General features: G+C 51.5%; 1 protein-coding gene across 5 annotated transcripts; it reads left to right on the top strand.

Moving 5' to 3' along the window:
- Nucleotides 1–2,495: 2,495 nt before the first annotated feature.
- Nucleotides 2,496–15,244, top strand: CCN5 (cellular communication network factor 5). 5 transcript variants are annotated; one of them, XM_026503588.4, is made up of 6 exons: nt 2,626–2,946; nt 3,109–3,201; nt 6,499–6,715; nt 12,247–12,501; nt 13,848–14,021; nt 14,222–14,297. In XM_026503588.4, the coding sequence occupies exons 2-5, from the start codon at nt 3,142–3,144 to the stop codon at nt 13,994–13,996; spliced, it is 681 nt and encodes a 226-aa protein (XP_026359373.2). In that variant the 5' UTR covers nt 2,626–2,946; nt 3,109–3,141; the 3' UTR covers nt 13,997–14,021; nt 14,222–14,297. The 5 variants fall into 5 exon arrangements, with proteins under 5 accessions (XP_026359372.2, XP_026359370.2, XP_026359373.2 ...); XM_026503587.4 differs by having other exon boundaries at nt 2,496–2,946; nt 13,848–15,244; XM_026503585.4 differs by lacking the exon at nt 13,848–14,021 and having other exon boundaries at nt 2,548–2,946; nt 14,222–15,244.
- Nucleotides 15,245–24,789: the final 9,545 nt, after the last annotated feature.

Below are 24,789 nucleotides of genomic sequence, written 5' to 3'. Positions count from 1 at the left end.
CCTGTCTTCCTTCTTGCCTCAGATGGAGAAGTGGTTCCAGGAAAAACTGATCAATGGTGACAGATGTCAGAAGAGTGAGTACCTGGAAGGGGCATGAGGAACCTTCTGGAAACGATTCTTGCTCTGGGTGGTGGTGACATGGGTGTGCACGTATGTGAAGTGTTGACGAAATGTACACTTCACACTAGCACATTCCCCTCGATCTGGAAAGTATATGCCACCGAGAGCTCTGTAAGCAGTAGCCAAAGTGAGTAACGACCAAAACCACAACATAACGTTTTGCAGCCCAGTGGACCTGCACTGAAAACCTGGCTCTATTTTCTAGCTGTGCAACCTTAAGCAAGTTACTTAACCTCTCCGAGCCTCCCCTTTCTTATTGAGGTGTAGACTGTGAAGATTAGAAACACCACTTTTTTTTTTTAAAGATTTTATTTATTTATTTGACAGAGATAGAGACAGCCAGTGAGAGAGGGAACACAAGCAGGGGGAGTGGGAGAGGAAGAAGCAGGCTCACAGCGGAGGAGCCTGATGTGGGGCTCGATCCCGTAACGCCAGGATCACGCCCTGAGCCGAAGGCAGACGCTTAACCGCTGTGCCACCCAGGCGCCCCAGAAACACCACTTTTTATTTAAAAAAGTACCTAGCACAGAGCTGGCTTCCTGTGCATGCCCTTTACGTAATCACTTTCGTTGTTTTTAAAACCAGTGGTCCTCGCAAGGACAGAGCACGGAGTGGTTTTCCCTGCGTGCAGGCAGTACGAGGGGCACATGGTCTGCAGAGAGTTTAAAGATAAGATGAAACTGATGAGAAGTCAGTATATAACTATAAATCATGTCAGTATAGACGTGTAAATCCTGTCAATCATCAAGTACTTGTCTTGGTACAAATGTCTTGTCTTGGTCCAAGTTCTAAACAATTGATGCGGTAACTTTTGAATTTTAAGTAAGCTTCGAATTTTGTACATTTTAATTTCTTATCCTTTTTTTTTCTTTTAGAGAGAGAGCAAGAGAGAGCGAGTGCAGGGGAGGGGCAGAGGGAGAGAGAGACTCTCAAGCAGACTCCGTGCGGGGCCCAATCTCACAATCCTGAGATGGTGACATGAGCTGAAATCAAGGAGTCAGACACTTCACCAACTGAGCCACCCAGGCGCTCCCTAATTTCTTACCCTTTAATAAACCTATCCTGTGTGGAAGGGAATTTGCAGATGGCTAGGAGGACAGCTGCCCAGCGCACATGGACTCAGGAGCATGCGTTCACTGGGAGCAGAAGCTCTAGACAGCTCAGAATCTTGCTCAGCCCTGTCTCCGACCCTGGGGGTGCGGTTCTGCGCCCTGACAGCAGACTCACAGCAGCAACGGTCGCAGAGCGACGGTGAAGATACAGCTATTTCAATTCTCTCATTCTATGTGAGTTTGGGTTTGTGCTTAAAATTTCAAACAGTGGAACGGTGTGACCATGAAGCAGGGGGGAGCTGTTTTTATTTGGTAAATGCAATCTTTAGTTCCTACGTGAAAACTATTTGTCTGATCTCCTAGTTATTATTGAAAATAATCCTGTCGTGCAAAGGAGCGGGGTGCTCAGCAATGAGGAACGGGGCATAGAGCGCCCTCGGCATGCCTCGGACTCACACATAAGCGTGGACAAACAAACATATCTCCTTCCCTCCAGGCCTGGGGACACCGCCACCGCCACCCTGCCCTCCTCCCCCAGCCAGAACCCACCGAGACCCAGCATGCATTTCCACCTTCATCCTTCATCCTGTCGCCTCCCTCCCCAGGACTGCAGCTGGGATGGAGTCCCCCCTGAGCACATCACTTGGTCTGACCCTTTATCAGGTCACTCTTCTTTTTCCTCACCCACCACCCATTCTGGAAGCCAGTGCCCTCACTTTGAGGTTTGGGGTCCTGGTGGAGATTATGGGGACCAAAGCCTTCCTCAGCCTGCTCTCGACACCACCTGTTATTATCTTTACTAAATTCTATGGTCCAAGCCCTTGTCCTCATACCCCTTACCCCCGGCGGCTAGAACAATGGAGACGCCCCCAGAAACTGGGGGGTTTGAATTTGGGTGTCCTGCTCCCACACTTACAACACCACTCCTCACCTCCCTCAGCTCCAGCCGCACCTTGGCTCCCAGAATAGGCACGTTATCACGCTCACTCCCGCCTAGGCATACATGCTGTTCCCTCTGCCTGCAACATTCTGCCTTCTCTTACCCCCTCTGTCTGTGGCTCTCTGTAAAGACACCTCCTCCAGAAAGCCGTCCCTCACCTTCCATCGGAACAAAGACCCCTCCTCAGGATGCCCAGGAATTCCCCGTTTTCCCACTGTTGTCTCCCACTCTGGGCTTTGTCCCAAGGTCACTGTTGTGTCTCCCGTTCCTACAGAGGGGGCAGGATTAAACAGAATAGATTTGGTTCTTCCAGATCATCTGGCAGGGCCCGGCAAGTGCCGGCACACAGTAGGTCCAACCAGCAGGGGCTCCTCCACCGTGGGCCACCTTCCAGAGCCCAGGCAAGCAGGCCGGAGGGAGGCCCCTTGTTGCCAAAAGCAAACAGGCCGCCCAGGGAAGTTTTGCTCTGGGTCACACCCGCCTCTGGGTGGCTGCCAATCTTCCTGCCAGAAACCACAGGCCCAGCCGAAACTGCCCAGAGTCCAGGCCACAGGGCTTCGGAGGACTTGGGTCAGCGCTGCAAAGGGGGTATCTGTGGAGCTCTTGCTGGGTCCACAGCGCCCCGGGGCTTGGGCAGGGGTCTGGGGCAGGGCTGCAGCAGCCACAGAGGCGGCTCGGAAGCCCCCCTTGGGCTGGGAGGAGCAAGAGAGGCCCCTGCCAGCCTGTCACAGGCTCTTGGCACTGGCACTGGCCCTGGCTTTCACACACACACACACACACTCACACTCACACTGGCAGGTACCCTCTTGGTGGCCTCCACGGACTCATCTTCAGGTAAATGGGCTCATCAGTGGGAGCATGAGGATGGGGAGAGGAGCGGGAACGCAGAGACCAGCCCGTGTGTGCGTGTGTGTGTGTGTGTGTGTGTGTGTGTGTGTGCCCGGGAGTGACCTCACAGCCGCCGGAACATAAAGACTTACAGGTCCTGCCTCCCAGGCTCAAAGCTGGCTCCGTGGGGGACACAGTGACATGAGAGGCATGCCACAGACCCACCTTCTGGCTTTCTCCATCCTCTGCCTCCTGTCAAAGGTAAGGGGGCCCCGGGCCCCAAAACGTCCTGCTGACTTCCTTGGTGTGGTGGGGGAGGTGTAAAATCACTGCAAGGATCCCCTGGAAGAATTCCTGCAGGTCCCCAGGGGTGGGCACAGCTCAGCTTCCCTCCCCGGTGCCCAGACACTTGCCTCTGGCCAGCTCTGCTGTGTCACCACAGACGAGTCCCTTCTCTCGGAGCCTCAGCTGCTTCCTCAGCTAAATGGGCGTCATGACCATGAGACCTTTGTGAGGCTCACTGATGTAATTCATCAGAAGTGCTCAGCACAGGACCTGGAACGTGGCAGGTGTTCAAAAGAAGAGGGCCATGGGTATTCGCCGTCCTCAGAGCCCTTCTACAAAGCTGAAGGGGGTGTCCTCATTACACATGGGGAGACGCAGCATAAAACCTGCATTGCCTAACTGTGAGCCAGGATTTGAATGGGGGCTGGTGTCTAGCTGATTAGAAAGTTCACACTGCAAGGGCATTAATGCCGTTGGTGGTGAGTGACTGCAGACCTGGGCTGAAGGGGGGCAGGGACACACCTCATGGAATAATGATCTCCTCTTATGGAACATTTTTCAAAAGGTTTGTGAAATATCTACCTTGCCTAACATATCCAACAACCTCATAAGGAATTATTACCCCCTGTTTTTGGGCAAGCAAGGCTCAGAGAGGGCAAGCAACTTGCCTAAAATCACACAGCAAGAAACATCAGAGTGCTAGAGGAGGTGGAGCCCAGGCCAGGCTTGGGTGTGAGGGGGCTGGGGAAGGGGCACTTCTATTTGTGCTTCTCCTGCTGCCTGTGCCTCTTCCCCTACCTGGACCAAGGCCACAGCTGCCAAGCCCCATCATTCCCTCAGCAAATGCTGAGTTCCCGATGCCATGGAGATTGGCCCCACCATAAGCCATGATCTCACTGTATGATTATGCTTCTTTGAGGAGCACGGCAGGAGCGTTTCTCCCTGGGTCCTGAGCAGGAGTGGGGGCAAGGCTACAAACCCTACTGGCATCCCAATCCCACTGGTTCTTCTCCCGCAGGGGCTGAGCGAAACATGATGCCCAGGTGGGTGGCTTGGGTAGTTGGAGTGGGGGACTTGGGGTTCTGGGCCCTGGCTTAAGTGAAAGACCAAAACGCAGCCCTCTGGGACTCCTTGTCCACCCCTCCCTTCTTCCCTGTCCCAGGGAGCCGGGCGGCATCCCGCGCAGAATCAGGGACTTAGTCATCACGAACACGGAAAGCCACAACCATCCCCAGGGAGAGAATTCTAAGTCTTCCAGCAGCCTGTGGGCTCCTGGGCTCAGGCCTGTGAACAGGGGCAGGTGGCAGAGACCTGGAAACGGACAAAGTCACGGTGACTAAGAGCTAGCCATTAATCCCTGTCACCATTTCACGATAGGTGGTCTCCACCCCCATTTACTGAAAAGGAAACAGCTCCCTCCCCATGAAGCAGGGAAGCAGCGTGTTGAAGGTCACACAGCCCATCAGTGGTCCAACTTGGATTTCAACTTTCTCTAGAATATTCCACGTCTAGGGCTCTTCCCCCTGGTGATTGTAGCAAGTGTCTGGGGAAACTGCATGTGCCCGGGGTGGTGAGGAAGGCCCTGGAGATCCAGGGAGTCCAGAGAGGGCCTATCTCTCCTTGGCTGGGCTCCCTTGACCTGTCACCATCCCTCCTGAACATACAGGTAAATTGAGGCAGAGGCTAAGCTGCAACAGAGCTGCCCAAGGTCAAGAGGTAGGCGTGGTAATAAGAGCCCGGGCCTTGGATTCACATGCACCCAGATTCCAGTCTCTACCTGTTATTGGCTGTGTAGAGAGCCCACGGCGGGAATCCGAGTACAAAGCGGAAGGCCTGTAGCCTGGCAACCCTGCTGTTGGGTGCGAGGGACTCGAGAGCCAATTCTGGTGAGGGTCCCCACTTCTCCCTAACCAAGGAAGCCCAACCTCACTAAGCAAGGGAACCTCAAAGTCCAGCTCATGACTCCTCAGGCCAATTCCATGAGAATCATGTCCAGATTTATTACAATGCAGCACTGGATTCATACAGAGGGGTCCTAGGTGCTGCCGCAGACTTCCAGGTGATGCTGATGCTGTTGGTCCAGACCAGACTTTGGGGGGCAAGTCTAGGCCATCTTCTCTAGAATCGCTTTGGTATCACCCCGTCTCCAGCTTGGAATTCCTGCAGAGATGGAGACTCACTCCCCTGTGAGGCCCTGGGCACAGAGCTGCCCACCTGCCTCATTACCCGTGCTGTCCCAGTCTGGAACACCCCCACTCCCCAGGGCTGGTTGGCCAGTTTGGGGCAGCCCCTGGTGGCCAGGGTGCAAGCTGCATGCCACTGACCGCAGGTTTGCAGGACTGGGGGTTCCTAGGGGTGGGACAAAGTGGGCACTAGGCACAGAAGTTAGGAGGGGATTCATTCCATTTTTGCAAACTGTAAGTCTTCCAATCTCCAGATAAAACCCCCTGGTCCTCCAAGGATCCTACTGAACTAAAGATTGGTCCCTCGCCAAGAGGGCTGCGGGGAGCATCTTGAATTATGCCTGCCTCTGGGTCCCCACCTTCAAATGGATATATGGGGATACCCCGGCATCTGGTTTCTGGTTTGGTTATTTCTCTGTCCTGAATGTGGAGGAGCAACCAGGACACTTGGGTCGATACCTTGACCCTGTCCCTGGGGGGTGGGTCCCTGGCTCAGGCTTTTCCCTATTACAGGATCCTTAAGGAGGAGGCGGGCTCCCAGCTCAGCAACTAACACGCTGTGACTTTTGGCAAGACCCCCTCTCTTTCTGGAGCTCAGTTTCCCCCATCTCTCAGTACCCTGCCATTGTAATCCTTTGTTTCGCTGCTTTTGCCTTTCTGTGAGCTTCTAGAGGGCAGGGCCTAAGTCCCTCCTTGTAATTACCGATGGCGATCAGCATAGCTAAACGCACTGGGCCTCTACTGCAGGCCGGGCTGTGCGCTCAGGGTTTAACACGCATCATCTTATGTACTCCTAAAAACAACCCTCCAAGTTAAATATTACTATTGTCCCCTTTTCACAGATGAAGAAACTGAGGCTTGGAGAGCTTAAGTAACTTGCCCAAGGTCACTCAGCTAATAAGGAGCAGAGACAGGACTGCAACTCTAGTCCAAAGTCTTTGCTCATGACCACAAGGCCACACTGTGTTTTAGGCAGTCACCAGACTGCCAGGGTTCAAGGCCAGGTCTGTGTGACCCTGGGGCCAAAGCGTGGACCCCTCACTGCCCACCTGGAATGACTGTGGCCGAGTGACATGCTCTGTCTCTGCAGGTGTGTGCCCAGCTGTGCCCAACGCCATGTGCCTGCCCCTGGCCACCACCCCGATGCCCACTGGGGGTGCCCCTGGTGCTGGATGGCTGCGGCTGCTGTCGAGTGTGCGCACGGCGGCTAGGGGAGCCCTGTGACCATCTCCACGTCTGCGACCCCAGCCAGGGCCTGGTCTGCCAGCCCAGGGCGGGCCCTGGTGGCCGAGGGTCCGTGTGCCTCTGTAAGCAGGTTTGCGGAACCAATGGTGGGTGTGTTTGGGAGGGTCAAGGCTGAGGGGTCCTGAGTCAAAGAGAAGCTCTTCTCTCTCTACCTCCTCACTGCAGGTACACCATCCATTCCAGACAAACCTGGTGACCTATGTTTCCCTAGGCCCTCCCTCAGCTCCTCCCCTCTTGTCTTTGCTCCGACGATGCCCCCCACCTGAACGGCATCCCCCCCATTCCTACGTGTCCAAATCACAACCAACTGTTAAAGCCAAGCTCAAACACTCCTCCCCCGAGAAGTCCTCCCAGATTCCTCAAACCAGGAATCACTATCCTTTCTCAGGACCTTCACACTTCTGAGAAAATAAAAGTGCCACCGTTTATCTAGGGAGGGCGTAGAGTAATAGGTCTCAGGCTGTACGCTGAAACTTCCCACACGATCCTCGCATAAATCCCACAATCCTCACAAGGATCCTATGAGGTGAGTCCTTTCAGACTCATTTTACAGATGAGCAAACAGTCTCAGTAATATTCACGGGCATGATAGCTGTTACACAGCTTGGGACCGGGTCACACGGGTTCTGAAGCAACATTTCATTCTGTCTTCCTCCTGGATTGGGAGCCCTTGGACCAGAGTTTGAATCCTGAGCTTGCCATTTATAGTGACCTTGGGCGTGCGACATCTCCCACTACTCAAGCCTTGGTGCGCTCAGAGCTTCTCAACTTTGCTTTTTGCGCCAGATAATTCTCTGTTATAATTCTTTATCGGGGTGGGGGGCTGTCCTGTACGTGGTAGGACTTTCAGCAGCATCCCTGGTCTCTACTCACTGGATGCCACTACCATGTCCCCCACCTTCAAGTCGTGACAAATGTCCCCTGGGGAACAAAATCATCTCTAACAGAGAACCACTGCTCTAGAAAAACAGAAAAACGTGAGGGTGATCTTTCTTTTTTTAAAAATAAGTCTTGTAGAGCAATCTACGTCTTTCATCTATTTGCATGTATCACTTTAAAAAAAGAACGAGAGAGAGAAGGGCTCATGAATCACTGATAATGAGTCCACTTATAGAAAAAAACAAGGTTTAGGGGCGCCTGGGTGGCACAGCGGTTAAGCATCTGCCTTCGGCTCAGGGCGTGATCCCGGCGTTCTGGGATCAAGCCCCACATCGGGCTCCTCCACTATGAGCCTGCTTCTTCCTCTCCCACTCCCCCTGCTTGTGTTCCCTCTCTCGCTGGCTGTCTCTATCTCTGTCAAATAAATTTAAAAAATTTAAAAAAAAAACAAGGTTTAAAAAAACCAACAAGACTAGTAGACATAAAGTTATCAATATTTTTAAATCAGGGGAGTATAATCATGAGAAAATAGTGATTTATTTTATAAACTCATAGATGATTGCTAATAAAAAATGTATCCAGGGAAAAAATGAGATAAGTACTTCTTATCTTACCAGGCTGCTGTTTCAATGAGCCAGGACACATATAAAGCATTTGGCTGAACTTTAGTTATCGAACACTTGCATAGCACTTACCACGTGCCAGGCACTAAGGGCTTCATAAATATCACCTCATTTAATCTTGCAACAACCATATGAGGTTGGTACTAATGTCATCCGCATTTCATAAATGGAAAAAAAAAAAGGAGGCACAGAGAGGTTAGGCAATTTGCCCAAGGTCACACAGCTCATAACTGGCTGAGTGGGATTTGAACTCAGGGAGCTGGCTCCACAATCTTAATTTCCATCACTCTATGGCCTGACACTCAGCATTCGATGAGTACATATTGGCTGTTATTGTCACTAAGTTTATTAAGGGGCTTTTCTTTTTCTATCTTGATTCAGACTTCAGACAGCAGGAGGTCAAAAATCTACTTGGTCTTTGCTTCTTCCTACAACTTCCAGCCCTGGTCAGGCAGCATAGTTGGTACTTATGAGCCAGATCTGGGGGCTTGTGAACCCCACAGATGAGACCTCACAGAGGTGGAGTCTAGATCTTTGCTCTAGAGGGAATATGCTGCCCCAGACTTTCCTCTCAATTCCTAGTCGGGTGGACCTCTGACAGCAGACTCCAAGCTGTGCGTGTGTCCACCGTAAGCTCCTCATGCCCCACACCCCGAGTGTGCAGCCCCCCCCCCCCCAGCTCAGTCAAGGGCATCTCCACCCTTCCTGGGCTTGCGTTCAGAACCTTACAGTCATTCTTTTTTTTTTTTTTTAAGATTTTATTTATTTATTTGACAGAGATAGAGACAGCCAGTGAGAGAGGGAACACAAGCAGGGGGAGTAGGAGAGGAAGAAGCAGGCTCCTAGCGGAGGAGCCTGATGTGGGGCTCGATCCCATAACGCCGGGATCACGCCCTGAGCTGAAGGCAGACGCTTAACCGCTGTGCCACCCAGACGCCCCAGAACCTTACAGTCATTCTTGACATCTCTCGTTTTGCACACCCCACATACCGGCCACCAGCGAAGTCTTCACAATATTCTAGAACCTGAGATTGTAGTCTCTTCTTAGTCCATCCACTGCTACGCGCCTGGTCTGAGCCTTGTCATCACATGCTGGATGTTGCAGCAACCCTTAACAGTCTCCCCGCTTCTGTCCTTGCTCCCTGCTCCGTTCCCAACACTGCAGCCACAGGACCCCTTTCAATACATACATCAGATCACATCCTTCCTTCTCCCCCTCCCCTCCTCCTCCAGGCCTCCAATAGCTTCCCACCGCCTCCAAGTGGCTACAAAGTGGCTACAAGTGGCTACAAGGCCCCACAGGGTCCTGCTCCTGTTTTCTCTCTAACCTCATCTAACTCCCTCTCTCTCTCCTGCTGTCTGATTCAGCCATGCTGGCCTATTTTGTTCCTTAAATACCCAAGGGGGGCTCCCACCTCAGGGCCTTTGCACTGGCTGCTTGCTCTACCAGTGTTCTTTCTCCCCCAGATATCTGCATGGCAAGCTCCTGCATCTCCTTCACATCTTTACTCAAATACCACCTTCTCGGGGAGGCCTTCCCCGATCACCACATGCAACACCCCATTCCTGAACCCTGCCCTCCACTATTTTTCTAGCTCTAATCACCATTGGGCATCATAGACTACTTGTTGATGGTGTTTATTTCCACTAGAGCAAAAGCTCCAACGAGGGCAAGAGTTTTGCCTGTTTCAGTCATTGCTGTATCATGAGTCCCTGGAACAGTGCCTGGCACATAGTAGGCCCCCGGTAAACAAGGACTGAGTGAATGAATGATAGCAAGAGCTCTGGAGAGGCTAGCAGTAACAGATACCATTCAGTGAGAGTGTCCTTCAAACATGTGATTTCATTTTACCCTTAATCACGAGGTAGGTCCTATTATTAAACCAACTTTGCAGTTGCCGGAACTGGGGTTCAGAGAGGTGAAGTCACCTGCCTGAGGTCACACAGTGTGCAAGTGGCTAAAGGTTAGAAGCAAAAACAAAAACAAAAACAAAAAAACCCTCTGTTGTTCCTTCTCCTGCAACGGACTCTCAGAGGGAAAGAGGGACGCAGGGATCACCAGAAGACACAACTGGGCTCTGAAGTTATTTGAGGGAGGTTGCTGGACAAGGGGGCATTGGAAGGACCTGGAAGAGGAAGTAGGGTTTTGGCAACTCTATGTGTATATAGTTGGGGGGGGGTGGATTGAAGAGGGAGTACGTTTGGAGGTGCCTCCTGGTGTTTGGGACCATGCACAAAGGTGCACACAGCCCCCAGGGTGGGCAGTGGCCGCCCAGGGATCATGAGCCCCACCCCCAGCCAGCTCTGGGCTGGAGGACCAGGAGAGGTGCCAGGAAACCTTGCTAAAAGTATCACCCCTCCAGCTGACTTTCCGAAACAATCCCTGTGTTTACCAGGTCCTCCTGGAGACCAGGAGGCCCCAGGGCTGTGTCTCCAGGACTCTGGTGGGAGACCCCTCAGGATTAAGGTGCAGCTGCCCCTAGTTTCCAGGAAACCAGCAGCCACATGATCCAGGCCAAAGGTCAGGGATTTGGCATCAGAGGGCTGTGGCCTGGAAGGAGCAGGGAGAGAGCTGGCTCTGGTTCTGTCCTCCCCAGAGGAATGAGCATCCCCTATTCCTGTTCATTGAGCATCTGCTATGTTCCAGGCTTGCAGCGAAATGCTTTAAGTAACTAGTTCATTTCATCCTCCCGGGGTCCTGTGAGCTGGGTACGGCGGCTCAGAGACATGCAGTGATCTGCCCCAGGCCCCACAGTTAGCAAGTGGGAACAGGGGCTGGCACCCACATCTATGCAGGTCCCAAATTACTGCATGGGTCTGGGCCTGTTGGAGGTTTTTCTCTGAAGACCTGGGAAAACCTGCCTTTGGGCAAATCTCTCCCCAGACCCAACTGAACTGCCACCCGTGTCTCCAGGACCTCTGGAATCCTCACTCTGCCCTCCCTGGGCGGCTCACCTCTGCCTCTCCACGGCTTTTCATTCTGTCCTGCAGACGGTGACTTTCACATTTCTCCCCTGCCTGGCCCTCCATCTCTCAAGACAAGGACTGTGTCTTAGTCCTGTCTCGGAGCCCAGTGCTTGGCAGCCAGGAAGGGCACACTACGTATCTCTGGAACTATAGGAAATCAGAACTCTTTCATTAGTGTCTCTTCTGTGCAGGGCCTTGGACGAGGCATTCATTTAAAGGGCATTTCCTGAGGGTCTGTGTGTCCCATCCATGCTCTGAGCCAGCGCAGGGAGGAGCGGGGGAGGGTGCCAGCCTGAACACTCTCAGCCCCAGCCCTCAAGGAGTGCTTGTCCAGTGGAGGAAGCGGGGATTACGCCCGTATCTTGAGGGCTTCGTTTGAAGAGTGTTTCTTGAGCACCTACTATATGCCTAGCACAGTGACAATGCTATGGACATATTATGTCCTGTACCTGAAGGTACCGAGCTGTTCTCATCATTGCTGTTGTTAAGGTGACTCAGAGACGATAAGCAACTTATGCAAAGTCACAAAGACAGTAAGTTAAGTCCGGGCCTGACAGTGATGACTACAGCATAGCAGATGCACAATGAAGGTGTGTTGCATGAATTCTCAGTGTGATGTAAGTCCTATGTTATTCATATATAGTAATTAATTATGTTAATAGTAACAAGAGAGCAGCTGGGATCTACTGAAGGTCTCTTTTATGTTGGATTCATTACATACATCATTTCATTTAGTCTCTACCACAACCCTGTGAAATAAGTGCCATTATAACCCATTTTGCAGATAAGGAAACTGAGGCAAGAAGTGAAGTCGCTTGGCCAAGCTCCATAGCTAATAAAAAGCAGGGTGGGGGCTCCAACCAGGCCAGTGTCCCCACAGTTCCTGTGCCAGGATGTGGTACGCCACACTGCCTTCCCGCGGATGCCACAGCAGCCTGGCAATAGGGACGGGGTGCCTATGGCGGGCTGGAGCCCCTTGGCAGTGCACAGATGCCTAAGGGCCCTGGTCCCCAGCAGGATCTGGGCCAGCTCTGCAGAGACACCGTGTGCAGGATGTGGCTGGCACGGTCTTGCCCAGGGGAAAGTTGGGGGTCCTGAATGGGGGTCTGGTTTCTCCTCTGCAGGGGGAGAGGATGACAGGAGCTGTGAGGTGAACGGCCGCCTGTACCGGGATGGGGAGACCTTCCAGCCCCACTGCAGGATTCGCTGCCAATGTGAGGACGGCGGCTTCACCTGTGTGCCACTGTGCAGTGAGGACATCCGGCTGCCCAGCTGGGACTGCCCGAATCCCAGGAGGGTGGAAGTCCCCGGCAAGTGCTGCCCTGAGTGGGTGTGCGACCAGGGAAGGGAGCTGGGGGTCCAGCGCCTCCCGGCCCAAGGTGAGCACTGGGCCAGCCCAAGACTGGGCCAAGGCCACCTGGGGGCAGGGGCGGGGCTTCTCAGGAGCCGGGACACCTGGACCTGCCAAAGCCCAGGTTTCCCTGACCGCAGCTGGGAGGGGCTGGTGGTTGAGGAGACTAGGAAAACTGAGTGGGGAGTCACCAGACCTCTTAAAACTGACAAAACAGCAAGTATATAATTTTAAATCACAAATAATGGAAAGTAAAAATTGGTGGCGGAGCGGGGAAGGGAAAGGAGGGCTAGGATACTTGAACGCTCATACTTCATAGCAGAGGTATACTATTACGACATATACTATTATTCTATTTCTAATACATTGATATGTACTAATATTACATTTATATAATTTGAATATTACATAATATTAATAATATGTAGTTATTTGGGCTTATCCAAAGAGGAACTCAAAACTGAACCAGGTGAGGCCTCTGGGATGTGGGCTTAGGGTGGGCAGAGGTGGAGGAAAGACAGTTACTTCATGCTATAAACTCTTTAGTTTTAAAGAATTTGTTACTGTTACATCACTGGGTTATTATAATTATATGAACATGATCTTTTTAAAGAAAGGCATCCGAAAAGAAGGCATTGGTCCATTGATGACGGTGCCACATGAGAGGAGAGCATGGTGGGTTCAGCACAGAGCCTGCCCGGGTTCTAAGCCCAGCGTTGCTATTTCCTAGCTGTGTGACTCTGAGAAAGTTGCTTCACTTCTCTGTGCCTCAGTTCCTCCAACTGTAAGATGTGAGTAAGGGCGTCCACCTTGCAGAGTTGTGGAGGACTGGATGAGTAATGCCAAGGAAAGCAGTCACCGTGCCTTGCACCCAGAGCTTCAGCCGTGGTGGCTGTCACATCCCTACGATGGGATGGGACACATCCACTTAAACACACAGGAGAATGCCAGCGAATTCATCTCATGTATAAACCAGCAGGATGGGACACTGTAGATGCAAATCTGATCTCCGATATGTGTGTCCGTGTGTGTGCGCCCATTCACCCTGCACAAACGGGCCTATCGGGCTTTCTCGACCACGGCACCTGTGACACACCGGCTGGGTGATGCTCTGTCGTGTGGGAGCTGTCCCGTGCACTGCAGGGGGTTTAGCCGCACCCCTGATGGATTCCAGTACCCCCACGCCCAGTCGTGACCACCAAGATGTCTCCGGACATTACCAAATGTCCCGGGGCAGGGGGGCAAAATCGCCCCCCGTTGAGAACTATCTGGTTAATAAGGACCAGAAGAAAGGACACCATGATATTAAGAGAGCAGAATAAATGTGAGGAGGAGGAGAAGCTAGTCAGTGCTGAACCCCCCATCTTCTTCCAGGTACAGCCTCAGAAAGTCTAGCAGCTTTGCCACTGGGTCCCAGCACCTCTACACGCAGGCCACAACCTCCTTCCTGGAAGATGCCATGGGGTGCAGAAATGAGAAACCCACCACGGACTGGGGGACCATCACGGCCAGCACCATCGTAGTTGCCTAGTAACCGACACAAATGAGGTGCTTACAGCACCTTTCTAAGCATGTCCCCGCCGTTCTTTGATTCAGTGCTAACAATTGCCCATTAGGAAACTTACATAGGAAGAAACTGAGGTCCAGAGAGGCTAAGCCGCTTGACCAAGATGGCACCGCTAGCGGCTGGGTTGACTTGGCTGCCAAGCCCTGACCTCATAGTGCTGACCTCTCTTTCTTCTCCCCAGGACCCCAGTTTTCTGGCCTTGTCGCTCCCCTGCCCCCTGGTGTCCCCTGCCCAGAATGGAGCACGGCCTGGGGCCCCTGCTCCACCACCTGCGGGCTGGGCGTGGCCACTCGGGTGTCCAACCAGAACCGCCTCTGCCGACTGGAGACCCAGCACCGCCTGTGCCTGCCTGGGCCCTGTCCACCTGCCAGGGGCCGCGGCCCACGGAACGGTGCCTTCTAGAGCAGGGCTGGGCATACAGAGGCTCCGTGCCCGCCCTCCCCAACAGGCAGGCCAGTGCTTGGGCCCTGAGTAGAAGGAGGACGGCCCCTCCCCGCACCCTTGGCTGGGGCAACGGCATCCAGGTGCTGGAGGACAAGAATGGTCACAAGCCGTCTGGTCCATCTGGACCCTGAGATCGAGCCGGGATGTATGCCCCAGTCCCCCTTCCTCTACCTCACAGCCTAGGGGGCTGGCCAAGGTTTCCAGGGTCTTCTGGTCCATTCCCAGCCTTCACACAGCCTTTATCGAACATGTGCGTAGGCAAGGTTTCCAGCAGATAGGGCAACCAGCTGTCCCTTAGTCATGAGGCCGAGGCAGGTGCTGGCCTGGACTATTTTTCTGGGGCTGTGGTGAAGAGGGGCACACAGATATTCTGAATCTCCTGCTTCCTTTCCTGGAGTGACATACAAACGTCCCTGAATACACACCTAGGCAAGAGCTTGTAGGCCAGGCTCATGCTGTCTGAGAAAGCCCTCCCCATCCAGGGCAGAATTCAGAGGCTGCGTGCTTTGTGCAAATCACAAGGTGAAATCGCACTGTCTTGAAGAAAATCAGAAAACAGGCCTGAGAGTGAAACCCAACTTGTATTAATAAGAATGAACCTTTCTCAGGCACCTGCCATGTGCCAGGCGCTGAGCTATAGACACTTTATATATAGGTTGGTGCTTTGCAACATTTAAGACCACAGAAAAGTAGGGGAGAATGAAGGATAGCCCCTGGGGACTGGGGACGTGGCCTGAAATAAACCAACCCAAGCGTGAAATTCTGTCTGAAGTCTCATGTGTTACTGGTTTTTGGTTTTTTTTTTTAAACCCTACATATAAATTTTCCATCCTCCTCTGAGATCTACATGTTATGTTTAAAAATAAAAACTGTGTTTTCATCAGACTCCAGCCAGGAAATCAGAGAACACTCTCAGTATTTAAACAGGGATTTCTTCTTGGTAAACCAATTTTATCGAGGCATGATTTACACACAGTGAAACACGCAGGTCTTAACGTACGGCTTACCGAGTCTTGTAAACGTGAACACCTGTGTAATCAACACCTCAATCAAGGTACATGTTTCCAAAATCTCCGGAAGTTTCCTTTGGCCCCTTCCCGGCCGTCCCCTCCGCCCCTGAAGGCAACCCTTGTTCTGAGTTTTACCACCAAAGAGGATGGATGGCCAGTTCTCGAACCTCACATCAACAGAACCATGCCGTAGGTATGCTCCTATGAATGGCTTCTTTCACTTGGCACCAGCTGTTGGGACACAGGGTTTGAGGGACAGCCCAGAAGCTGGGACAGAATCACAGCAGGGCCTTCCCGTCGTCCACTGGGAGCAGGAGCATCGTTGTGGACCTAACACAAAGCCAAGAGAGCTGGGGAGGCAGACCTGGCTTCCGCTCTCTCCTGCCCCCAGTTTCTGGTAGTGCCTCCCATTGGTCAGCCCACTGGGAAGGTGAGACGCAAGGGAGCCGGGGAGTGTGGGGTGTTGAGGTATAAAGCGGAGCAGGGGAAGGGCACCCCCAGCTCCCAGGACCTGCATGACCCGCCCCTCGGAGTAGCTGCCTCTCGTACTTCGCTCAGGTTCCGCCTCCTCCCCAAAAACCAGATTGCCCGTCACAGACAGCACTGAGCCACCTGACGGTCACAAAATAGAACTAACTTTAGTTCACAGAGGAGGGGACTGCTTGGGAAAGCGACGCGCCCAAAAGCTGGTCGGCAGCTGAGGAGAGGCCAAGCTGGCCTGACTCAAGGCTGGGTGGATGGTCTCTCACAGGCTGAGTTTCAGTGGGTCAGGCTCCGCAAGGGTAAACGCTGAACACGTCGCTGGGAAAAATTCCAGTAATATCTCTAGAAATGGTGACAGCCAGGATGGAGACCACAGACCTGCACTGAGTGATTCCTGCACGTGGGGCCTTTGCTGCCAGGGGCTTTACCCACAGTTGCATGTTGCTCTTGGGACACCCCTGAAAGGAAAGTGCTACTGATGTTCCCATTTTAGAGATAGGTAAGCCGAGACTCCGAGCAATGCATGAGTTGTCCTGGGGTTGTGGTGCAGGACCCCGGGGCCAGCTGGCTGCAAGGCCCACGACCTCACTACCGAGCAGCTGGGAACAGAGCTGCATGGAGTGGACTCAGCCACCTGCCCTTGTCTTTGCTCTGCTGTTTCCTAATGTGATCTTAGGCAGGGTACCCAACTTCTTTGTGCCTCAGTGTCCTTTCCTCTAAAATGGGGATGAGGGCAGCACTCTACACAGAGGGTCGCTGAGTATTGTGTGATTTAAATAACAATTTTCGCTATCATTCTATTGACCTTTTAGTGCTTTAGTCTTTTCATCTGTAAAATGGGCATAAATAGCAGAGCCCACCCTAGAGGATCACTGTGTTGAGTGAGCTCCCATCACATAGGGGTGTTGTATTATAATGGTCAGTAATTCCTCTGTGTTCACTTATATAACCTATATAATCCTGCCTCCATGATTCTTTGCAAGTCGGAGATTGATATGAGGCAAAGGCTGGGAATTTTTTCATTTGTAAAGAAGAGGAGGTGGTGTTGGGGGCAAGGTCACAGGTGAAAATCAGACTAACCCCACTGAAACCTGTAGCCCAGAGTTACCAGGCCCAGCCATTCCCCATTACATATTTATTTTTTATATTTATATATAAATTATATATATTTTAATATATATTATATATAAATTTTAAATTATGAAATATACATATTTTATATATTATATCTAAATTTTCAATTATATAAAAATAAATTTTATATATGTATAAATATGTATATATTTAAAGATTTTATTTACTAAGTAATCTCCATACCCAATGTGGGGCTCGAACTCACAACCCCAAGATCAAGAGTCACATGCTCCACCGACTGAGCCAGCCAGGCACCGCCCCTCCCCCTGTTATATTTATATTTGTAATATCCATGTCATTGCAAGTAACAATAGTGCATTCCTTCTCAACACTGTATGGTATTCCATTGTATGAATATACTACATTTCATTTATCCATTCTATACTTGATGGCGTCCAGTCTGGCGCTATTATGAAAAGGGTTATTGTGAACATTCTAGCCCATGTCTTCTGCTGGACATTGGTGAACATTTTTCTGTTGGATAAACATCCAGGAGTGGAATTGCTAGGGTCTCCACTCTTTACCCGGGGTCAGGCTATCTCCCAGTACAATGCAGGTCTCTATACAGTAAGTGCTCAATAAAGACTGACTGCATAAATAATAAAAGTAAGAGCTAACATTTATTGAGTTCTAACCACATACAAGACTCTGTTCCAAGCATCTTCTATGTAATCACTCACTTGACCCTCCTAATAACCATGTGAAGTATAATTATGCCCAGTTTCACAGATGGAGAAACTGAGATATGGCAAATTAAAGAAATAGCCCAAGTTCACAGAGTTCACAGTTGGCAGAACCAGGATTGAGAGAGGCCTGCTCTAGAGCCCATGGCCTTGGCCACGAGGCTGCCCTGTGGGCAGTCGCTGCGGCGTTCAGGGGTAAGGCAGGAGGATATGGACAGGTGGTGGGAGTGGGAAAGAGGGAACGGATGGGAGAATCACCATGGCCCGACACTGCCTGTGAGATCTGGTTTGAAGGATGGATGTGAGCAGCAGGGGAACTAGGATACACAGCACATCCCTGGGCTTTGTGCTGGAGGATGGCGGAACGGAAGGGCCACGCTGGCAGACACCGGGGAGAGCGCGGGAGCCCCTGCAGGTGGCAGATGGTTCTGTCCTGGGTACTGTTCTATGTCCTCAATGCTTTGAGTTTGAGGAGGAAGTGGTCACCCAGGACAGTGTGGCTGGAGGCCGCTGGAGATCAACAATGGGTCAGGTGGACATGGACAGACACAGACACAAGCATTCAGGTCGGGAATTAGAGTCACTCACACAGAGAGGAGTCGATCACCAGATTGCCCTGGCCATTTAGTTACGGAAACACAGACAAGTACGTGTGTATGCTGTCCTGCCTTATCACCCCTGTCCTTCCACTGCTCCCCCAGGCGGGGCCACCGCCATCTCTGCCCTGATGACCCCTGCAGCCTCCTCTTGCTCTCCTGGCTTCCACCCTGCCCCTCAGCGTGTCAGAGGGATCCTGTGACCACCAAGCCAGACCATGCCACACAACCCACGGCCCCGCTCCGTGCCCCAGTCACCTCTCTGCCCTCATCCCCTTGCTCATGCTGGTCTGACCTCATTGTCCTCCTGGCTGATTCTTGAACATGCCAGACACACTCCCACCTCAGGACTTTTGCACTGGCTGTTCCCTCTGCCTGACATTGTCTTCCCCCGGGTAGCCCCATGAGTGATCCCCTTGCTGTCTTTCAGGTTTGACTCACAAGTTAACACTTCACGGAGAACCCACTCGGCCACTCTTCCATCCCCCCGATGCATGCAGCACATATGGTTTAACACGCTACCTGACTTGCTTGTAACACTTATTATTTGTTGCCTGACTCCACAAGCACTGGCTGAGACTTCTTTTTCCTGCTTTGTTCCCTGATGGATTCCCAGGACCTAGAACAGTGCCCAGGACAGAACCAGGCTTGGTCCTTATTGAATGAATGAAATAATATATCTTCCTTTTGAAAAGGGGATTTAATGAGGCTTAGAAAAGTAAATACGTCATTGTCAAATGGGAGTGGCTGCCCAGTTGACAGTGATTTCCCAGTGGCCACGTCTGGGTGGGTGAGTGCTCCCCCCATCCCCACCCAACGTCCAACCACAGTAGTTCTCAAAGTCAGGTCCCCAGACCAGAAGCATCGGCATCACCTGGGAACTGATTAGAAATGCAAATATCCTGTGTCCCAGTCCAGACTCACAGAAACTCTTGGGATGGGACCAGAAGTCTGTGTTATTTGAATAAGTCCTCCACCTAGTTAAAGTCTGTGTAAGATTATAGTGTGGCTCTGGAGGAGAATGGGAGAAGACGGTGGTGTGCTGCTGCCCCCTTGTGGCACTGCCGTGCACGAACGGACCAGCTCCCGGGCAGGGAGGAGCCCTCCCCCTGCGGCCCGCCCACGGGGAGTCTCAGCCCGCTCAGGGCCTTGGAGTGAGGCAGTGACGGAGCTGGGCCTGGGATTCCTCCCTATTTGCTCCAATACCGCAGTTTTCTTTACTTCAAATACTACACAGATGCCAGTGAGGACCCCTGCACTGCCCTGAGCCAGAGTCCCTTCTTCGGTCCCAGATGACTCCCAGTCCCTCTGCGCACAGCCCAGCTCCCTCCCCCCAGCCCTCAGACTCTGCAGCCCGAGGCTCTTTCTGGGGCACAGTTACGGTTACCTCACTCTGCTCAAACCCCTCCGAGGCTCAGCGCTGCCCTCTGGGATGGGTCCAGGCTCCTTCCATGACTCACGGGCCTCCTCTGTGCCCCACCACACTGGATGGTTGGGGCTCCCCACTCCAACCCAGGGGCATTCTTTTCCCCACATCTAGCCTGGATGACCCCCCATTATTCTCCATGAGTCCCATGTCCACCTGAGGCCCACCCTCCCCTTGTGCACTGGCTCCCACCCCTCTCGCCTTCTTGGGTGATGAAGCCCTGCCATGCCCCCTCTCCCCTCCCAGGCCTTCAATTTCTCCCTCTCTTCCAGATCATTCCCATCAACACACACACACACACACACACACACACACACACACACACGTTGACTACTCCGCTAACAAGAGGTAGGGTGCCCTCTTAAAAGGGCAGCTCCAGTAGCCTCAAAGGGGGGTTCAGGTGCTATCAAAAAATCCACCTTCTTCTTGATGGCTAAAATGGGGTCCAAGGTCTCAGCCACATTCTCAGCAACAGGGTTGTGATTTAGCTGATTCTCAGGAACTTTCTCTTCTTCTGCTACAATTAATGACAACATCAGGGGGAACCCAAGGGCAGGAACCCAACCTCTTGGATACCTTGAGGTTGGCCAATGTGCACAGTTGTAAGTGGTCCCATCATGTTGATATGGTTCCTAGCCGTGGCCCATCACTGCCTCCTGGCCCCTCGCTACTGGCTTTCATGAAAGCATTCTGAATCGCACCGCTGGGCTAGGTCTTTCCATCCACTCTGGGTGGGATGGGCAACATGAACACGAGCTGCTTCTCCCCAGCCCTGAAGCCAGCGGCAGCCAAGCGCAGGTGGTGGACTTTGACTTTCACCCTCTTCTCCCCTCAACGACGGACCTCCATGTCCTGATAACCCTCCTGCATCCCCCAGTCTTGGAGACATCCTCTTCACATCCCGTGACCCTCCTGTCCCCTCTTGGTCCCTGTTCTGTGCACCACCCTCACTCCCATCGAAGCCCAAGGTTTGGAACCGATGCGTCGTCTCACCGCTTACTCCACAAGCCCAGTCCGGGATCCTGACGGGACGTCTCCCTGGGGCCGTTCACTGAACAGATTTCTCAGCTATCCAAATTTGATCTCCAAAAGAAACCTACATTTATTTTAAAATTTCACGTCAACAGCCCTATGTGTAATGCTTCCTTAATCGCAGTGGGGTACATATGGGCCTTCGTCACAGTGCTACTTAGACCCTGATGTAGGTCTTTATCAACTAGGGTGAACCAGATCCCAGCAGCAAACAGGCCCCAGACAGGGAGCGTTCTTCCTGGGGAAGGAATATTTTAATGCTGACAATGTTTAGATTTATGGGTATGTGGTGATAATAAAAAGCAGATCGAATTTAGCCAGTTTTATTATAGTTTTAAAAGTCTTTAAAGACAGGGTACCCCTTTGTCACCTGCAACTGGGGGCAGACCTCTCCACCACCATGACCCCCCTTGGCACACCACGGCTTACTAGCTAAACCACAATTTCTCAGTTACATAACATTACTAGCAGGTGTTTCTGGAAGGTGGTCTCCTCCACAAAATGATTAAGAGACTCAGGCTCCTTCGATCTAATGCCCGCACCCCACCCCCACATTACCTGCACCCAGAATGGCATGAACAGGTCAGGTAGGTGGTTCGGCCATTCCATGCAAAGCCTCAAAACTGTTTCTGGAACAACTGGGATAGGGTTACCACCATTTTGACTCAAGTAGCCAAACTATTACAGGGTAAGCCTTCGATTGCCAGAGGCTATGTCTGCCACCCTGAGAAGAGACTGCCTCAAAAATAAAATCACACAGAGCCAAGTAATTAAGAGAAACAGATGCCAGGCAATAGGGCTTGAGCTGCTGGATCCAGCCATGCCTGAAGTTATACATCCCTAAACGTTTCGGTTATGTGAACTAATAAATTCCATTTATATTTAAACGAGTCTGAGTTGGGTTTCTATCACTTGAACTAAAAGAGTCTTGACAGATATAATTGTATAATGGCAGTGTAATTACCGGTCTATTCTTGGCTTTCTGTTGGGCTTTGCTCCCTAGAAGCCAAGTAGATTTCTGATTCATCCTTGTGTCCCTGAAGCCAGCACAGGACCTGGCACATGGTAGGTGTTTACCACGTGCCTGCTGAATGGTGACGGACACTTGGGTTCCAGCCCCGATTCTGCCTCTGGTTTGGGACCCTTGAGCATCTCATTCTCCTTTCTGAGCCGTTTCCAGCTGCAGTGGACACGGTCATCTCTGCCCTGCCTTGCTCGAGGGCTGTGGTGAGGACCAGATAAGTCCAGGCTTATGAAAGTGCTTGGCAAACTGAAGCTCTACAAACATGGAGCTATAATTATATTTTCAAGGATGTACATTTTGTCCTAATTTCACCAGCCCCCAACAGACTGTGGGTTCTTGGGACACAAAGCAGACAGTATGTTGGAAGAACAGAAGGAAGATCTGAGAAGAGCAGCCTCGGCTGCCCCCAGCACCACCTCCCTGCCACATCAGATTTGACGTACCTACAGGTGAGGCAAGCAAGACTGGCCCCTGCTGCCCAGCACCTGCCTCCCACAGAAATCACTGAGACGAGGGTCCCAGGGTCTCCTCAAATTTGAGTCCTTGGAAGTGACGTGATAATGGGGCAGAGGCTGGCTGCTTGTTCTCCAAACTGTCTCTCTTTTCCTCCTGGGCACCCAGAGAGAGACCACATCTTTGACCAGGTGACTAAGGTCTGGCCCTGGGCTATGATTCCAGATCTGAACCATAAGCCACCTGTACAATCCACCACACTCCCTCTCTGCCCCGTCTGCTGGTCCCATGCAGGGGACCCAGTGGAGGACTTCAAGGCTCTAGAACACTAACTGTTCTTCAGGAGCCTAGGTCTTCTCAGGTTGTTGGGGAACACGATCAAAAACACGTGACTACAGATTGACCCCTGAGCCCACCCGGCATTCAGAGGCTCCCCACCCCCTCCCCGGTCCTTGGAATGTGGCTTCCACTTGCCTTCCCCACTCCCAGAGACCATTCCAAGGACGCAGTCTTGAGATGGTGATGTGGCATGGAAAACACCTGCACGGCGTATGTGACTGAGCCCAGGTAGAGCCGCTTTATAAGCTTTTAAGATTTGGCGGGCTGGTGCAGGGAGCCACTAGTCTTGCTGCTGCCCAAGACGAGCCTCGTGTGTGAGTTCCCTTGGCTACTATTAAAACTGCCACCTACCTCCTTGGAGTGGCCTGCCTCTCCCTTGGGTCTCTCCCTGCCCTCTGCATATGGGGGCCGGCTTCAGTCTACAAACAGGAAGCTCCCAAGAGGGTTGTGAGCCTATGCTGGTAAAAATCTATGATCTCCTTCTCAGACTAGTAATATTACATGCATAAAATAAAATATATGGCATTACAAGGGAAACAAATGATCCAACTATGCTCACTAAAACAAAGAGGTTGAGACAACTACATATATCCTTCTTCTTTTAACACAGTAAATAAGATCGAGCCTAGTTATTGTACTTTTAGTGTGATGGATAAGGAGGAGAGGAGTATTTTGGCATGTCTGCGGTAACTGCAATGAGATGTGAAAGTCCCTGTGATTTCTACTGGCAACAAGTAGGTATGGCTAATACTGCTTTAAATTCCATCCCCAGCCCCCTCATCTCCAGGATAAGAGTCTCTGCGTTAGGGCATGATGGAACCACAAGAAAGAAGGAGCCTGGGTCCCTGGGTGACCGTGTGGAGGCCCCTGCAACATGTATTCAACCCAGAGGAAAAGACGAGTCTGTTCCAGGATCACTGAGGCTCTGGGTGAGTCTCAACGAGTCTTCCAAGCTCTCTGAGCCACAACAGCCTCATAAAGAAAATGTACACCACGGTCCCAGTCTTACAGGCCAGCCATGAGGATAGGGGACAAGAGCTCTAGATGCTTGCGAACTCTATGTCATTGGTATGTGAGGTCTTCCGACACCAGCCTGTGAACTGGGACTACGAATAAGGTCAACATGGTGGAATCTCATTAAGTTAAATGGATGTCATCTGTAGCATTGTCCTTTACTCTGAACTGATGACCTTCCTAATTGGAGGGGTTATGAAATTCATTCTTTTATAAGCTGAGGGTGATTATAAATAATACTTGTGGATTTTTCCCCCATTGTTCTTACTTTGCAAATGGGAGTTGGGAGTCTTAACATGAATTCACCCATATTTTATGAAATTTGGTGGTTTACGAAGACCAAAAAGTAGGAGACCACAAAAATCGCGATTTGTATTATCGCCTCAAACTAATCAAGCTTAGAGAGGATTTGATCCCCAACCTGGCAGAAGTTCGAATAACAATATTTAACATGTATTGAGGGTTTCAGTGTGCCCCAAATTGATCTAAATACTTGACCTATATCATTGGTTTCTTGAGTAATCTGAACTTGGGGAAGGACACACAGAAATGGGTTTAGTTTTTCTTCAACCACTGGCTTCGAATACATTCTGTCAAACCTCTCCTTGCCTGCACCTTCCAGTCTAGCTTGAACATCTCACCATATCCTATTGAACGTTTCTGCTTAATCAGGACTGACCCTTCACCTCAAGAATGCATTGCTATTTAACTTAACCTGTTAGTGGCCTAACGAGGTGCACCTTGCAACACCATGTGGTGGGTACTATTATTAATACCAGCTTACAGATACGAAGGCCCAGAGAGGTGAGGTAACTTGCTCCAGATCACACAGCTAGTAAGTTATAGACACAGCATTCAAACCCAGGCTGTCTGGCTCCAGAATCTTGCCCTTAATCTCTGCCTTATAGTCCTCTGCAGCCCTGAGAGTGGTGTGAGGGTCCCTTTCACACCTTTCTCACCCCCACCCCGTCCAAGTTCTAGCTTCTCCTGTTTATGAGGCCAGAAAGGAACAGTGGAGGGAAGGGGACAAAAATCTAGCTGGTGTTGCTTCAGGTCCTCTCAGGGGGATAAATTCCTTCTGTGTGGCAAGTGTTCAAGGGCTGGTATCTCT

This window comes from Ursus arctos, unplaced genomic scaffold (genome assembly GCF_023065955.2).
Source record: "Ursus arctos isolate Adak ecotype North America unplaced genomic scaffold, UrsArc2.0 scaffold_16, whole genome shotgun sequence".
In the NCBI taxonomy this organism is placed as follows: Eukaryota; Metazoa; Chordata; class Mammalia; order Carnivora; family Ursidae; genus Ursus; species Ursus arctos.
This window is presented reverse-complemented; position numbering and strand designations above follow the sequence as displayed.

Excerpts from the sequence above, each read along its gene's own strand:
- CCN5 (XM_026503585.4), top strand. The coding sequence starts at position 3,142 with ATGAGAGGCATGCCACAGACCCACCTTCTGGCTTTCTCCATCCTCTGC. Across the intron at positions 3,202-6,498 it reads TCCTCTGCCTCCTGTCAAAG|GTGTGTGCCCAGCTGTGCCC; the intron begins GTAAGGGGGCCC and ends CTGTCTCTGCAG. Across the intron at positions 6,716-12,246 it reads CCGAGGGTCCGTGTGCCTCT|GGGGAGAGGATGACAGGAGC; the intron begins GTAAGCAGGTTT and ends TCTCCTCTGCAG.